Below are 17,660 nucleotides of genomic sequence, written 5' to 3'. Positions count from 1 at the left end.
TTTCAATTTTTAACTTGTCACAAATACATCGGTGTTATGTATCATATGGAAAAGAAAGTTAAATGATTTAATTGCATGGATTAGAACGTGCCATGGCTAATAATCAGATTGGATATTTTTATTTATTTGTTTTTTTTTTTCTTCTGTGTGTGTATTTGTTTTTTCTCTGTGTGTGTGTGTGTGTGTGTGTTCCTTTTTTTTTACAGATCCTCCTATTCTTCAATTAGCCTGATTGCATTTTAGTTCAACTTGTAAGCGTTCTCTCTTTTACAGTTCTTGATGGTTTGGGATAAGATGTTTATATGAAAGATGTATATCTTCAAAAACACAATTGAATTTAAATACATAAGCAGTTTATATACCACGATCCAATTTTTATTTAAAATTTGAATTAAGTGAAAAGCGGTAATAATATAAATATCATACCTTTAGAAATAAACAGACAGCTTCGAAACATTATGCTTAGATAACCGTTGCATTAAGATATTGATATTGCCTTTTTTATGTTTTAATGTGTTATATTTCAGCTATTTGTTATCCTGGCTGTCAAAATAGTGAGATCTGCCTTGGACCTAATAAATGTGGCTGTTCAAACAGAACTGTAGAAGGAGTCTGTTCTGGTCGTAAGCTAACATTTTATTCAATTTATTATTGGTCATTTATTGTTAATATAGTAAAGCAACAGTAGTTTACTAAAGTTCTAACTTTGTAAAACGATTAAGAAGAGACAATTCAAGGTAACAAACAAAAACTGAGGGAATCGTATGAACTCCAAAAGGATCAACAGGGTTAAAAGTGTTTTAATAAGCTTGATATGATTGCACTTTAGCAAATTGAAACCTAAGAAAATATAAGATTACAGGAAAACAACATTTACAATTATTTCAATGTTCTCCATAGTGGACAAACTAGACAATTTGTCAAGAGGTTAACAAAAATTATGCTTACACGTGCAAATAGTACTAATGGAAAAAGTCAATGAAAATAGTCTATGAGGACAGGACAAAATTGTTATTTTAGCCAATAAATGTCGTTTTAATATTTTTACCATGAGATTATCCATTCACATTTTTTGTATTTACATTGTATACTACATTATAGTACTACAAGACAACGAATTGGTTGTAGTGTATGTAAAATTTTTCTCTTTTAAAAAGTTTTAAACCATTCAGGTTGTTTCAGAGTTCTCAACCAACGTGTGGTTCATCATATAAGCAATCAAAATGCTGCATCAATATCCATGTCTAGCAAATTCATTCATTACTTCTTTTTTGTTATCTTGTCATTGTTGATTAATTGTGGGATATTTTTCGTAACCTCCAGCGATAAGTATTACATGCACTAAATTCGTTGTTGTTACAGCAGACAAAGCTTAAGCCTCACACAATACTGTCTTTATATGCAAAAATAGTTATTTGGAATATCACACTAATGAATTTGGAATCCACAGCAAAATTTGGAATCCCACACATACCCCTAAATCATTTTCGAGAGAGATTTTAGAAAAAAACATAAACCCGCCCTTCTCTCCTTTGTTGGTAACATACAAGATCGATAAAATTCTCAGATCTTTATACTGGATACCTTTACTTCACAACATACTTTTAAAGAACGATACAACGCCGGTCGCCAAGATGTTTGACTAAACATCTTTTAAAGTTCTTACCACCACTTCAATGATTGCTTCCATCTCGTGTATCCCAGGAATAGTAAGAATACTACTTCGTGTATTGATCTTTTTTCCTCGATATTTACACAGAAGGACGACTACAACCTAGAATCTGTGAGAAAAGTGATAATTTCAACTTTCCAATTGTTAACTTTCCATTTCCAAACAGTAATACACTCTTCTCCGTCGTTTTGGCGTTTTAATATCTGAGTTAATACATTACGGTCGTGTATGTTCACACTATGCGGACTTCGTCAACAAGGGTGTGCTTCATAAACAAATACTACTCACTAGTGACATGTGTTCGCCATCTTAGATCTTTAGATACCAGTTAATTAGTCTGATCTGTCATATTACCGATTGTGTCTTATTTCCGATTGTGACATTTGACCGAGTGGGGATTCGCATGTTGGGGGACGTATGTACAGCAGGAGACGTGTATCCTGTCGGCGCACCGGTCCAACTCCTTTTGCAGTTCGTGCGATTCCCCAAGTTATTTTTTGTTACCTTGATTTGCCTCTCAATTGATTTGCGAGATTTGAACATCGTAAACCACTTTCGTCTTAATTTAGCAAAGCAACATAATAACAAACTGTAATATCAGTTGGAAATTGATTGACTCATCCGATCGGCACGAAGAACACATTACAACAAATATAAAGACAAAAGCCACACGGTACCGATCTGATAGTAGTTGCAGTTACGGAAAGCTAGTTCAAAGCCAATTACAACTTTCAAATAGATTATGTTTTCCAAGCCATTAGTATCAATCATGATACTTCCAGCGTACTACGCAAAAAGTCGTCCTAAACAGTCTGAGAAAAGAATGACCTAGTGCGATGCCAAAATATAAGTACATTGTATCGACATGATGTAGGACCATATATTCCATTACTGTATAGCAATATATATTTTAATTCATCAAACAAAGGATCGATGTTGTATCGATAATAAAAACAATATTCAAATATCTCACTACGGTGTTAAATTGGTAACAAATAAGAAGAGGTATATTTTAAAGATTTTTGAGTTTGCATGTATTTATCTAAATTTACCGGCACTATAAACAACACCATCGTAAAATTAGAAACGAATTTACGTTTGTAATAAGAATTCTAAAGGTACAGCCAAAATTCGAAATTAATCCTTATATCTTTGAAAGAATGTAGTAAAAAAATTTAAGTAACTTGTTGAAACGAATTCTCTAAAATTAATATACCAGATATTCATAGATTACGTTTATCGAAATCTAAAATCATCACGTAAGATACGAATATAGCTAAAGAGTATTGAAATATGCACACCGTAAAAGTATCCAACGGAACATCATCGTCCAAAAAATAACAAAATAACAGTAGAGTACAAAAACTCGTCTCTGTTATCGTACATTTTGGTAAAGAATTTCCCGTGTCAATCTGGAATATCCAAAACTAAAAAAAAACAATTTTTGCTGTTTATTTTAAAATTATTTCTAAGTTAGTTCCCCAAGATAGATTTGCAGTATAATAAGATAATTCTTGATTTTGTAAAGGACAAATAGTATTAAGATTATGACAGTTGTTATTTAATTTATTAATTTAATGGAATTGCGACGAAACTTTGCTAAACTTAGCTATAAACTATGATTCATATAATAGTCTTGTTTTACGGGGGTTCCATAAAGTCTAGGGTTCTTTGACATCACTTTAATATACAAGTAAACGTAGGGAAAATAACCCTGCAATAATAATAGCATAGAATTATCACATTTATCAATATCACAGTCTTATTAAAGTCTTATACTAGAATCATACAAATATTATACTGTCGTAAATAACAATGTTACAAGATCGGATGAAATATTCTATTCCATATACAATAAACTATACTGAGTATCAAGAATGCAGTGACATTCATAATATGCAACAAACTTGCAATTATATTTCTAAATACAAATACATATATCTGATAAGTCGTATCAAATAGCATATTATTATAATCAACCAAGCGTATTATAAACAAGTCGAATGTATCTTACTTCATAAACGAGTGTCATTCATAAAACCTTTACCATACAAAGGTTATTAACTGTTCACTATAGTATTCTAGCTATTAAGTTCGTATGCACTACTGTAATGTTTAATATCTATTATCGAACTCAAGTTAACTGACATTTTGGTACAATATAATATGACCCTTACCAATCCGTGGAACCAGGTTATATATCTAACATTTACAGTACAACCAGTATGTTACAGGAACATCATAATCTATGTGTTCTGAAAATAATACACAATAGTAAATACTAGGATCTAGGAAAATAATGATCCCTTTTACAAAATACAACATATTAAAGACTGATATAATAAAATCAAGCTATTACACAAAATAACCATTTATGGCAATATTAACGCAATTGTCAATGTGACGTCATAGATCCATAACTGACAGGTCAAGGTCACTTTCAAAATCATTCGTAAATCTCCCTTTCTACATCCAAACTACAGATTCAAATCATATATTCTCAGATAAATACATAAACTATCTTACTCCCATCATATCTAAGGTCTATGGGCATACTTACCTATAAACGGGCAGAATTGTACAGCATGCACTGCATACGCCTTTCATACACCACAAAGAACATAAAATCTACTTACCAGATATAAAGAATGTAATTTCCAATAGCTACAGTGATTCAAAAGTATGGAAACTTCAGTGAGTACTAACGAGCGCTAAATAGAATGTCTTTAAATAAGTTTCATCACTATATACGGTTTAAATAAGAAGTAAATATTAAATATGAATGTCTCCAATTTTCAAGAATTAACCACCATTACTTCTTTTCCAAAATCTGAGGTGTGTCCTGAATGACCAATAAGAACTGACCATAAAGGTAAACAAGGTATGACAATTAATTTACTAATGAGTTGGACAGGTAGATACAATTACAACTTTGCTCAATGAAGTATGACTGACTTGAACTTTCATACAATTTAAAGCGCGAAGAGATAATAAACTATAAATCAAAAGATCAAATGATCAGAGTGAATGAATAAAGTATAATATCCGGCATGTAATAAAATGTAAAATACTAATTAATGAAATATGTAAAAATATACTCTGTCACATTCATAACAATACATGATCAAGTTTTCAAATAAAGAGACGCAATTGCTGCCCATAGGAATACCTACCTCCAGTTGATAAAGTTTATTGCCGAAACTTATATTCTGAACATTCACAGCCTTAATCAACTCATCACAGTTCCAGTAAATATATCTAGCATATCTACCTTTTTCACTACAGAAGAAGGCTTTATATGAGTTGCAGCAAAAAAATCTACAATCAGATTTTTCAAAGAACTGTTTAATTAAATAAGAAAACTTCAGTTTGATAAGATTGTATGGTAGTGTGTTAAAGACAATAGAAAAGTCGTTATTATCAAAAAAATTGAAACGACAATCAAAAGCAATTTTTCTAAATCATCCATAAAATTACTTCAAAAATAATGTATTCCATTATTTTTGATATGCTGTATTTCAAAAGTTAAATAACAAGATCTTTCATTGGAGAACTAGTATATTCTCTGGGGTGTATATCTACGCTTTCTCTGTTGTAATAACTTAATATCTTAACTTTCGTCAATAGTGAAATTTTAGAATTGTACCAGCTCTTATTGCACATTACTATTCTTTTGGGATGCGTGTCTATGCAGTCTCTGTTGTAAATACCTGACCTTCGTCAACTTTCAAATTTTAGAAATTTACAAGTGTTGATCGGATTTTTAACCGATAATTTGTATAACGGTAAAGATTGTTTTAGTTTAACCAGTATAAATAGATATGCTCTTTGGTCGGTTTGTTGTCTCTTTGACACATTCCCCATTTCATTTCTCAATTTTATGATTCATTTTACATCATCATCATCATTCTGATGAAGGATATATGTAATCCGAAATATTTATAGATACTTATATTTATTATTTCCTTTTTTTAAACTAGGTGTTGTTTTATACGCTCTTTAGGCATATATATAATTTATTTATTGTGTACAGATATCGTGATAGTCTAAAGATTTGAGCAAAGGTACTAATATAAGATGATAATATACGAAGATGATGTTATAAAATCGTGTTGACAAATATTTTGGCTGAACAAATAGCATTCGACAGTCTCAATAATTTTTACAATACTAGTTGTTTGTGTAAAATAGTTCACTAATACAGGTAAGTTTTGGTCTATTGATTTAATCCCAAATCTTGAACCTCCTCAAATAAAACATAACTCAATATTCTATAAACATTCCTGCGTATATATACACCCCAAATTGTCAGAAATGCAGTAGTATGTATAAATGTATGTAAAATAATAGAAAAGCCCCTGTAATAAACTGCTAGTACTTCTTGTTGATGTCGTTTGGATGAAGTACATTTAGTTCCTTTATCCAGAAGCTTTCCCCAGCCTGTCGCTGGGCATCACTCCAGTCATGTTCTGTTCAATCACTAGGATTTTCATGCGGTTAAAGTCATCCAGTTTGTGATCCGACAAATCTATAGATCTAACATTGAAGGGCTAAATTTGAGACGAAGTATATGTAAATTATGGTGTTAGCCCTGTATAACTACAGGTTATCCGATGGAGAACGTCTGTGGTAAAGTTGTCACGTTTAGACGTATATATAATACAAATTTATGTTTGAAAAAGAAAGTGTTGATTAATTACTATTTTTCAACAGATGAGTGTTTTCCTCTTTGTCAACACGGCGGGGATTGTTTCGGACCAAATAAATGTTCTTGTCGAGCAGGTTATGCAGGGGATTTCTGTGAGGTTAATCGTAAGTATGTATGTAAAGTTATAAACATTGAAGTATTCAGCACAGTGATACCGTTGATAAGCACACTTTGTATTTTTAAGAAATATATTACTAGTTCAAATAATTTTCATTTAACCTCAGCTGACAGAAATTTTGTTTAAATGTGTTGTTTTCATTATCCAAACAATTTCAGTAATTTAATATCTCACTTGTAAAAACATTGTCTGATTCCCATTGTCTAGCATTCATAGTTAGTAGGCATTAAAACTATATCATACACATCATTATTGTGGAGAGGCCACGTAAACTAGCGGCCTACAGCTGCAAGCAAAATTTTAATATACACGGAAGACATGGTATGTCGAATCAACGAAATTGGTTTCCGTTAAAGTTCTTATTGATATACGAAAACTAAAATTTATTCTTATTAATCCATTTATCTTCTGTTTATCTGGTACTTCATGTTCATAGGCTAAAATACATGAAATATTAAGTTCTGAAAATTAGGGACTAGCTTTAAAAATAATTGAAATAAGGTTGAAATATAATTGAAAACCAATTATTATTTTGGGTGGATATTCCACAAATTATGACTTGTGTTTACATACTAAATGTAGGCGAACAATAATTCGAGGTAAACTAACACATTAGATTCATTTACTGTAGATATGAAGTTCCCATAGAATGTTCATATCACTACAGAAATTGCCATCCAAACAACATGCGATAAAAGCTGTTATTTTTTTCAGCATCTGATATTATATTTGTGGTAGACGAATCAGGTAGTGTTGGAGATGACAATTTTCGTGTAACCATGGAGTATCTTGCCAATGCTGTTAATAGACTTCCTATCAGATACGACTTACTACGTATTGGATTGGCTTTATTCAGTAGCTCTGCTAGAAAAAGCTTTGACCTCGATGATAATCATACAAAAGACAAAATAGCAGACGCTATATTGAAAACATATTTTGGAACGGGCGGAACAAAAATTGATCGTGCTATTGGCTTCGCATGTGAAGATATGTTTAAACGCGAGAGTGGAGCACGAACTCATATCCATAATATTTTAGTGTTGTTAACTGATGGACAGTCATCTGAAACAAACAAACCTGGTCTGGCTAAATGTAAAAGCAAAAACGTAACGATAATTGGGATAGGAATCGGGAGCAGCGTTAATGATATTCAACTCAAATCGTTAGTCTCCAAACCGGAATATTACTTTGATACAACCTACGACAACCTGGATACAACTTTGCCAAAACTTTTAAAAACTATAACAGGTAAGTTCTAGCCTAAAAATATTTTTTTCTTTATTGCTCATAACGCCTATTAAATGTTTTCGAAAGTTGAACGTTTGCAAAGTATAAACGTTGTCGATTTTGGACAAAACTGCTCGCAAAAAATGTATCGCGGCATGGTGCACCGTAGAATATGGCATTACATATTGTTCTGTTTTTCACATAGACATGCATCATACATCAAGGTCACTTAGTTTCATTATACATTCAATATTCGATTTCAACCAAAACAAGTTTTGAACAATTCTGATAGCTGGTTCAAAGCTTCATAAAGCTCAGGCAAGCACATTTCGACCCTGCTTCCCAGTTATGTGCCGACTTGTATTTTCTTGTTCAAGTACGCGGTCATTCTGTTAGTAGCTAAACCATGCAGGTTTTTTTTTATTGTGTGTTTATTTGACGGTTAGGTTGTACACACGTTGAACTGGTTTATTAAACTGTGATTCCAGTATTTTGAGGAGGTTTTTTTTACCCAAACCGTTTTGCTGTTTTGTCAATGTGATGTTCGTTTATGTTTCTATTTTATTTAACGTCTTTTTTAGGAGTTTGTGGTTTGTGTGGTCTGTTATACTGTCCAATATTTGAGTTCATCTGGACCACAGGGCCAATTTGAGCTATTGCCATCTTTTGATGTCTTTTTCCTGCGTCCGTCGTCCGTTAACTTATACTAAACTATTCCCCTTTTAAACAATCGAGTTCATTGAAACAAAAGTTAGCCACAATCATCATAAAGTATCTATTTTACAAGTTATGTCCGATAAATCCGTCGGTCAACCAACAAGACCTTCGTGGCTAAAAATAAAACATAGGGACATAGATGGAGAAAAAAAATTCCGGGACAAACACGTTTCAAATGTCGATATTAAACTACTATCTATTCTGACAAAAACTGTCAAAGGACTCATTATAGGAGTTATTGCCCTTTGGTTTTGATTTTTAACTATTTTTGCGGTTTTTGGGCTTTATCCCTAAAAGCTATAATAGATAGAAAGAAACTATAATCAGCAAATTTCATCCGCACGACAAGATTTACAAGTATATCAACACAGCAAAAATTGTAAGTATCAGCCTTATTAGAGTTATCGCTCCTTTGAGACTCGACGATGTTTACCAATATTTTGCGGGGTCATTTTTTGTGTGAAAATTATAGTTGGTAGTGAAAAAGTATCACAGAAAAGTGATCAAAAAATCTGATCAATTATTAAGTCTACATGACAAAAAAAGTAAGACAAATCCTTATGCGAGTTATTGCCTTTGAATGACAATTATTACATATTTGGGGTGTTTTTCGATTTTCTAAAAAATAATAATAATTAAAGAGAAACTTGCAATTGCACAAGCTCGCGTTTTTCTCTGACTCTTTATGACGTCTTTAGACTTTATCAATTGGATGTGTACTGATTGATATTTTAGTTTGGGTATACATGGTTTTTTATTAGCCGTGATTGGCTTCGAACTAGTTTTCAGTACTCGGTACTTTGTGTCTTAAGTCTTCTCTTTTTGTAAGTCTTTTGTTTCGTATCGATCTAATGAATCAAGCCTTTTTCAACAGATTTGTTTAGCGTGTTCTTGTAGTGTGATGTAACAACACTTTTCAAGGCAAGAGGAGGGTTGGACCGCCCACAAATATGTTCAACTTAGCCACATTCTTCGTGTGTCTGTCCCAAGTCAGGTGCCTGTAATACAGAGGTTGTCATTTGTTGCGCTATATTATATTTGGGTTTCGTTGATTGTTTTGTACATAAATCAGGCCGTTAGTATTTTTGAATTGTTTTACATTTGTCATGTCGGGTCTTTGATAGCTTGCAATGTCGAATGGGTTTTGATCATTGTAAAAACGTTTGTAGGTTAGGCGACAGTAGTTAACCGATATCAATTTTTTTTTAAATCGATTAGGAAAAGACAAATAAAGGTAACAAACAAAAACTGAGGGAATCGCATGAACAACAAAAGGAGCTGGACCAGGTGTGTCGACGTGGGTAATCGTCTCCTGCTATGCAAGCATGCCGTACAGTGACTTATAGTTGCTAACTTTTACCTTATTTGGTCTCGGGTAGAAAGTTGTTTCATAAGCAAAATTACACATCTAAATGTTTTTATATTCTTAGGAGTTATTTTCATTAAAAGACGACTTTTACGATTTTTGCATTTGGCTATACATATTCGAAACAGTACTAAATAGAGAGACTCTTTAATTGCAAAAACGACCAGTATGGCTGAAATGGTTAGTCGAGTCGTTATAGGAGTTTTTACCATTACAAGACGCTTCTTGCACATTAATCCAGTGTTGGGCATCAATCTAGAAACTTATAATAGATAGAGAGAAACGTTGGAGTGCAGCATGACAAGATCTCCAATCAAATTCAACATTGCCGAAATCGTTAGTCAACTCCTTAGATGATCTTATTGCCCTTCAATGACATCTTATTGCCCTTTAACTACATTTTTTATATGGTTTTAGTTTTGGTGGACAATATATAATAGAGCGAAACTGTAAACTGTAAAATTGATCACCAATATGACATCTACAAATAAGTCGACATGGCCGAAATTATCAGTAACATAAAATCTACAAATAAGTCAAATGATCGAAATTACCCATTTAATCACATTGTGTACCGTTTTTATACTCCCGGTTACGGGACGTATTATGGTATACCGTTGTCCGTCCGTCCGTCGTCAACATTATCGGACAATAACTCGAAAACGCTTTAACCAATTTGCATGAAACATTGGTGAATTGTTTATATCCATTGACGTGAGCTCCCTTTCGATTTTTGTAAATTTTAGATTTTATGTTTCCGAGTTATGTGGTTTTATTCATTAAAAACGGGGGATTTTCCAGTTTTCAGACAATAACTCAAAAACGATTTCACCAATTTGCAAGAAAATTTGGTGACTTGTTTATGTCTATTGATGTGAGCTCCCTTTTGATTTTTGATGAATTTTAGATTTTACGTTTCCGAGTTATGGGGGTTTTATTCATTAAAAAAGAGGGAGTTTTCAGTTTTCGGACAATAACTCTAAAATTCTTTCAGCAGTTTTCATGAAACTTCGGTGAATTGTTTATATCTATTGACGTAAGCTTCCTTTCGATTTTTATAAATTTTTGAATTTACGTTTCCGAGTTATGAGATTTTATTCATAAAAAAGGGGTGATTTTCCAGTTTTCTGACAATAACTCAATAGTGCTATGAGCAGTTTTCAGGAACTTTTTTGGTAACTGTTTTATATCTATTAAAATAACCTCCCTTTAGTTTTTTTTATAAATTTCTGATATGACATTGAGAAGTTATTGAACTTTATTCTTTGATAAAGCGACGGGCGTATCATGCGCTCATGGCGCAGCTGTTTATTGTTTCATTTTGCCTATATAATAGATCAACAAGAACTCTGCCTGGCAAAAGTGATCAGTAAGACAAGATTTTGGCCTGCACAGTTTCCATTCACTCAAATATTCTCGCTGCATTTTATTAATGTTATGCAAAAATGCCAAGTGAACAATACATGCTCCTTGACGCCTCCAGTTAATCCCTGTTTTCTTGTTTGTATTGTCCTTCTTGTTTGCGTTGGTATCTTAACACTAAGTTCAGATAAATCGTAATATTATAATCTTGTGTTTTTTAAGATTTTTGTCGACCAGGCTGCAAAAATGGCGGAACTTGCATTGCTAGAGGAAAATGTGACTGTCCAGGGGGATATGCAGGAAATCTTTGTGAAACTCAAGGTACTTAGTCAAAATAAAAATGTTTGAGATACCATTTAAACACATGCACATACCCAACAATAAACAAAATGTCCAACTGTGTTTTCACTGTTTGTAAACATTGAAAGCAATCTTTATATATAATTATTCCCTGCTCAATTTCCTGCTCGAAATATTAATAACTTTGATATAGAATTAAGAAAAACATTTAAATATCCACAGCTTTAGCCAAATATCACCCAAAAGCTACAATGTATATCGCTGTTACCTCGCATAAAATTCTGTATCTGTTGAATTCAAATTATAACTCAAGACACATATCAAATATATACGAATTCATATGTTAATGTTTGATATCTTATTATAAATAATTTTAAAACCTTTGTTTAGTGACATGTAGTCCGGAATGCAAGAACAATGGAATATGTTACCAAATGGACAAATGCCGATGTCTTCAGGGTTATGAAGGATATGTTTGTGAGACTCGTAAGTATATGCACCTTTTTCGAAAATTACACAATTAGTCCTGATGATATATTTTCATTTACATCCTTGAATATTTGGTAAAATCGGCTAAAGGAGAATAATAGCTCAAAGATGAAAAGTTATCCATGATAAATTAAAATCTGTGTTTTTTTTTATTAGTTTTTTCTCTCCGATTAGTCTATTATTTGATCTTTATTCAACTCCCAATTGCATAGCTGACGATGTTTGTAATGTCTGAGATCTTATTGGTGAACAAAATTCAGAAATTCGTGTCATTTCGATTGATCGATAAAAGATTTATATATTTTCCGACCTATGTATTTTCAAGATAGTTTTTTTAGTTACTTTGTTGATTAAGGTTATAAATCATGCATATCTAACGAAGTATATATGAGAAACACATCTGAATATTAAATTTTATATCGTTCTATATATAATTTTTTTCTTACTTTTTACTTTCATTTAAAATTAATCAATATTAACCTTTTAATAATAGCTGGGTGATAAATTAGTTCGTTTGTATCCGACGTCACAGAATTTGTAATACTTAATAGCATTGTGCACCTCGTATTTTATCTTTTTACCTAAATGATCTTTTTTATTTCGTCATACCAGTCTATGCTTTGACTTCCTATATTGGATTCAGACAAATAGCAGGAGAAAAAGAAATAAGGGGTAAATACAAGAGAAGTTAGCCTCCCATGAAATTCAAAAAAAAGTATTCAATATATCTAAGGAGTAGCGCATTTATTGCTGTTTTCATTTTGAAAGTTTCTGTAAGATTATGTCTATCTAACTGTAGCTATCTGTAATCCTGAATGTAAGAACAACGGAACTTGTTCTGAACCTGACAAATGTGTATGCGAAGAGGGATATAGTGGAGGCTTGTGTGAAGTGAATTGTAAGTATTAACAGAACGTGAAATGTTGAAGCTGTAGATCTAAAGACGGTGTAGTGTTTCAATCAGATTGTATTACGCAATCTTTTATTTTAGTCTTATAACAAGTTTCATTCCATACACATATTAGAATGGCGAAAATGACATGTTGAAAACAACAATTGAGCAAGGTAAAAAAGATATTACGATTTTATTTCAGAGCCCTAAACCCGTGAAGTACCTTTGGTGCCTTTTAATTCAGAAAATGATATAAAAATGTCTGTATTTTGATTTTGCACATCCGAAATTTCATTTTGAATGTACATAAACGTTTTTACAATCTATGAACCTCTTTAATTTTCCTGATAAAAGTTTTAATGACCGCAATAATTTCTAGTTTTTTTTGGTTTTGTTAATAAATGTTGTCTGTAGGATAACAACGGCCAGCCAATACAGATGAAAATTCACATTATAAAATATGAGAACGATGTGTTATCCCATGCGTGTTGTGACAATTATAAGGAATTTAATCTAAATGTACATGTACTATCATTGTTGTGAACTTGTGATTGATGCACCGTGGGATCGAAAAAGCTTCATATTTAAACACATAATTTCTATACTGTCCGCATATTAGGAACATAATATTATTCTCAACAATAAAGAGTTAAAACTAGGGAAGTTTTAGTAACCCGGATTTGTTTTCGCTTAATCGATTTATGACTATTGAACAGCTATATTACTACTGTTGCCTTTATTAACATCGAAATATAAACGACCTTGCCCATTCTGCTTTCTTTGAACGTATCAAACTTTGCAGCCAACCACACGGGCGAGATAAAAGATGCCGATATATACACTTATGTGCAGCATAAGTGACTTTATGGTACAATGAAAGAGTGTAACTTTTAGTTGTATTAAGTCTTTTGATATCATGTTTTGTAAATTTTAGAAATACGTAGGAAATAGTTTTGTACAGTACATAGGTGCTTATCTGACTTAAAACTCATTGGAATTTTGTAATTGATATGGGGGCGCTACTTCAAGCACATGTTTTAATATGCAGCCTCTTTTTCAAATAGCTGCCGAAGGAAGAACACGTACAGAAATTTGGTGACACTCAATTTCATAAAATATTTTAATCCCCTCCTCCTTCCCCTTCTTCCACCTTGAAAAGAGTTTCTTTATTTGTTGATTTAAAGGTGACGAAAAGAGGCGGTATCTGCTCCCAAAAGTTGAGATGTTACACTATTATTAACAAATTTATAGTCAAGGGGAGATAACTCTAAATTGATTGACTTTTCAAAAATTTCAATTTTAATAATTGATGACATTTGTCTTTTCACTTATTACATAATATGCTCATTGGTTCAGATTGTAATGAAAGTATTGTATATTTAAATTCACAATTGGTACTTATAATCGTAGTGTATGCAAATTTTATACATGTATCTTTTGATATGATTGATTTTGAAACATAAACTGTCACATCTGTGGCCTGCATCATCATAACATGTGTTAGGTTTTATTTTGACTTTAGCGGACCATAAAAAATACTCTTGTGAGCCTCTTTCATACTCATTCATCACGTCGACATGATGTTTTGTATGATTTAGTTTTTTCTACATTTATATACTAGAAGTATTCTTTAGTTTAAGGATAGCATTCGCAAAACCATTGATAACCTTGAATATCTGCATGATAGAAGCTGTAAAGAATTTTGAGCTGATGACAAGAGTCGTTTTTTCATCAAGCACATGCATACATAAAACAAAAGGGTTGTGTATCGAATAACCCTTATTTCAACTAACGGATTATCTGTGTTCTCCAAGATTAATTTGTCACTGAGTACTACTCGAAGAGATTTGATGTAAAAACGTCTTTTAAAAAGCAATCTGAGAAACTCATCACCTTATGCAGTGCAAACATATAAGTAACGACAAGTTGTAGGACCATATTAGTAAATGACTAGATAGAAATACGTGTTTATCAGCAAATTGTGAAAATAAATATCCTGAAGATTACAAGCGGTTTAAATGATTAGTCCTTTTTGGTTTTATTAGCTCTTCAACGTTTGTACTAGGGTTGAACTTTCAAATAGTTTGGTCTCGAGTATCACTGAATATGCATTAATTGTCGAAATGTGCATCTGTGCAGTAAAACAGGTACCTATAAGGTTATTAATAATTTTCCAGTTATACATAGATGACGTTCATTGCAATCTAAAACGTAACTACAGACACGTGAATAGCAAACGAGTTGGAGAAACATACACACTGTAAAATGAGTCAAAGGAACAAAACCGTTAAAAAAAGGAAAATTAACAAAAGTGAACGCAAAATCGTCTTTTTGTTGCACATTTTTGTATTGAGTTTTCCGTGTGAAATTGTATTATCAAAATCTGGAAAAGAACGTAACTATGTTTTATGAAACACTACGATAAGCTAGTATGATGTAATGTCTTAATTTTCACCTTACGACAAAACATATGACTTGTCTTAGGACACTTTCGTCAAGCTATAATTCCAGTATATCTGAGTAAATTTTGATTTAATCAATGTCACAGATTCTACTATTACATATGTATATTTCTTTTGTTTTACAATTTTAGTGTCGGAAATGGCTCCTGTGTATACTGAAACCCATGTGAATGTAATAGCAGGACTGTCCAAGAACATTTTCATTGCAATAGTTGCAAGTAAGAGTATTTGCCATGTCAATCTCCGATAGTGTCAAATATCTATTGATAGCCTAGTCAATTTAGATCTAAAATCTAAGATTTTTAGTATGTTGTTTATAGAAAGTAACAGACTTGTTTTTCAGAGAAAAACGTTGTGTTGCAATTAGTTGCAGGTTCTTCACCAAATTGACTAGACTATGACAAGTGTTTTTTATTGTCAAATAGGAAAACCTCAGTCGCGACAGACTGCGGATTGATTGTAAAAAAAATATCAAAAGAACAAAAGAAAATCTACATACTTAGAACAAATAACAACGCTGGCGATGCATCATTCAAGCTTCAAATTTATGAACCTGTATGTATTTCTTCAAAATGTTTTTGTTTTTAGGCTTGTCACTAAGTTATTGAAATTAAGACATATTACAGTCTTAAATTGCTCAGTCTTTAGTTTTCTATGTTGTGTTTTGTGTACTATTGTTTGTCTGTTGGTCTTTTTTTTTTTTCATGGCGTTGTCAGTTTATTTTCGACTTATGAGTTTGAATGTCCCTTTGGTATCTTTCGCCTCTCTTTTACAATAAGTCACAACATTTTCGAGTAATTAAAAAAAATTTCGGTGGTTTCTAATAATGAAAGCTTTGATAAAATTCAATCTTTTTATACAAATGTCATTTCACGATGCAAACTGTAGATCATATGTCAAAAGGTATTTTAGAAGAGATGCAGTTGAAATCAGTTGTTTTACTGTTGCTTTTGGAATACTCATTTCGGGTATAGAATTTAAAGGAACATATCCATATATGAATATTAGATAATAGCTTAGCATTTTTTTTTATCGATTTAATATATCAAATGCAAAACTACTTTACCAATCTAGGTGAGATTAAATCGTCTTGTCAATGATACAACAAAAGGAAACATTGGGCATGCACCAACATAATGACAACCAAGGAAGATTTTGTAATACAATATTTCAAGATACCCAATTAAATATGATACCATATAAGAACCGTATATGACTTATAACCCAGCAAACACAAAAACATCTTTAAAATGTTTTTAAAATGTTGTGTCTAATGTCATGAAAATATCACAAAAAACGTGAGAAAAACATTAAATGTATGGTAGAATATATATCGCTAAAACGTTTTCTAATAAATTTTCTAAAATATTTGCATAATATAATTAAAATGTTGTAAAGAAATATCATGATAATGTGAAAAACAATGGCGTATAAAACATTTTGATAATCTTTTAAAAAATATTTTCTAGAAATATTTTCTGAACGTTTGAAAAACATCATGAACATCAAATAATGTTATAAAAATGTTTTTTGGATGTTTTCTTGCAAGTGAGATTGTGCCTAAAAAATGTTTTCAAAATGTTTTAAGAAGATGTTTTTGGTTGATATCAAGATCATATCAATATAAAAATTTCTGTACTTTTGATTGAGTTTCCTGCTTTTTTAAATAACAAATCATTAGTTAAATTAATTTATACAAAGTGATTAATTCTATATACAAACAAGAATAAATCAGTTGTTTTGCTAAGCATATGAAATTCACAATTCAAAGTCTCTAAAAACAAGAAGTATCTACAAATTTTGACACATCCAAAATGGCAGACACAACTCATCATGGTCAAGCCACTTACCAAATATGAAGTCATTCTGTTCATCAGCATTACTAATTAAAGTAATGAAAAATGTGAGAACATTCAACATTTTGAAATATAATGTATAAGCAAACAGGAAACAGGTGCCAGATACAAAAATGTTCACACATTACAGTTCATCACTATCAAGCAGCTCATTAAATATGAACTCATCTTTATCAGCAGTTTTGGGAAAAACAGTGATGAAAATATTTGTTGGACAAAATCCGACAAATATAGGTGAACAGACGACAGACAGTGCAAGAAAGCCCATTATTCCAACCACAATGGTATAATGTTTAGTTTTTCACTCTCAACTTTTATTACCTATCTTATACACATCATGCATATGTCAACCTGAACATGCATGACATATATGCCATTGGACATTATGCAAACATTATACACATTTTTAAGTTCAAGTTACATTGACTAAAACTTGTGTCCCAAATTCAGATTTTTCAATACAACTTCTCTTTCTAAACTAAAACGCTAC

The 17,660-nt window shown here is 31.7% G+C and overlaps 1 protein-coding gene and 1 long non-coding RNA gene across 2 annotated transcripts in view; one reads left to right on the top strand and one right to left on the bottom strand.

Moving 5' to 3' along the window:
* The window catches only part of LOC127730319 (fibroblast growth factor receptor 3-like), a 46,635-nt gene that overhangs the window by 9,384 nt on the left and 19,591 nt on the right, over positions 1-17,660 (top strand). The window contains exons 4-10 of the mRNA XM_052238655.1: positions 528-623; positions 6,386-6,484; positions 7,213-7,746; positions 11,393-11,491; positions 11,861-11,956; positions 12,759-12,857; positions 15,445-15,531. Coding sequence (XP_052094615.1) covers positions 528-623; positions 6,386-6,484; positions 7,213-7,746; positions 11,393-11,491; positions 11,861-11,956; positions 12,759-12,857; positions 15,445-15,531 — 1,110 coding nt within the window. The remainder of the gene's footprint in view (positions 1-527; positions 624-6,385; positions 6,485-7,212; positions 7,747-11,392; positions 11,492-11,860; positions 11,957-12,758; positions 12,858-15,444; positions 15,532-17,660) is intronic.
* Positions 1-17,660, bottom strand: part of LOC127730333 (uncharacterized) — an 83,333-nt gene that overhangs the window by 48,649 nt on the left and 17,024 nt on the right. The gene's annotated exons all lie outside the window — the stretch shown is intronic.

The sequence above is a fragment of the Mytilus californianus genome, unplaced genomic scaffold, assembly GCF_021869535.1.
Source record: "Mytilus californianus isolate M0D057914Y unplaced genomic scaffold, xbMytCali1.0.p SCAF_2, whole genome shotgun sequence".
NCBI classification, from domain to species: Eukaryota; Metazoa; Mollusca; class Bivalvia; order Mytilida; family Mytilidae; genus Mytilus; species Mytilus californianus.
This window is presented reverse-complemented; position numbering and strand designations above follow the sequence as displayed.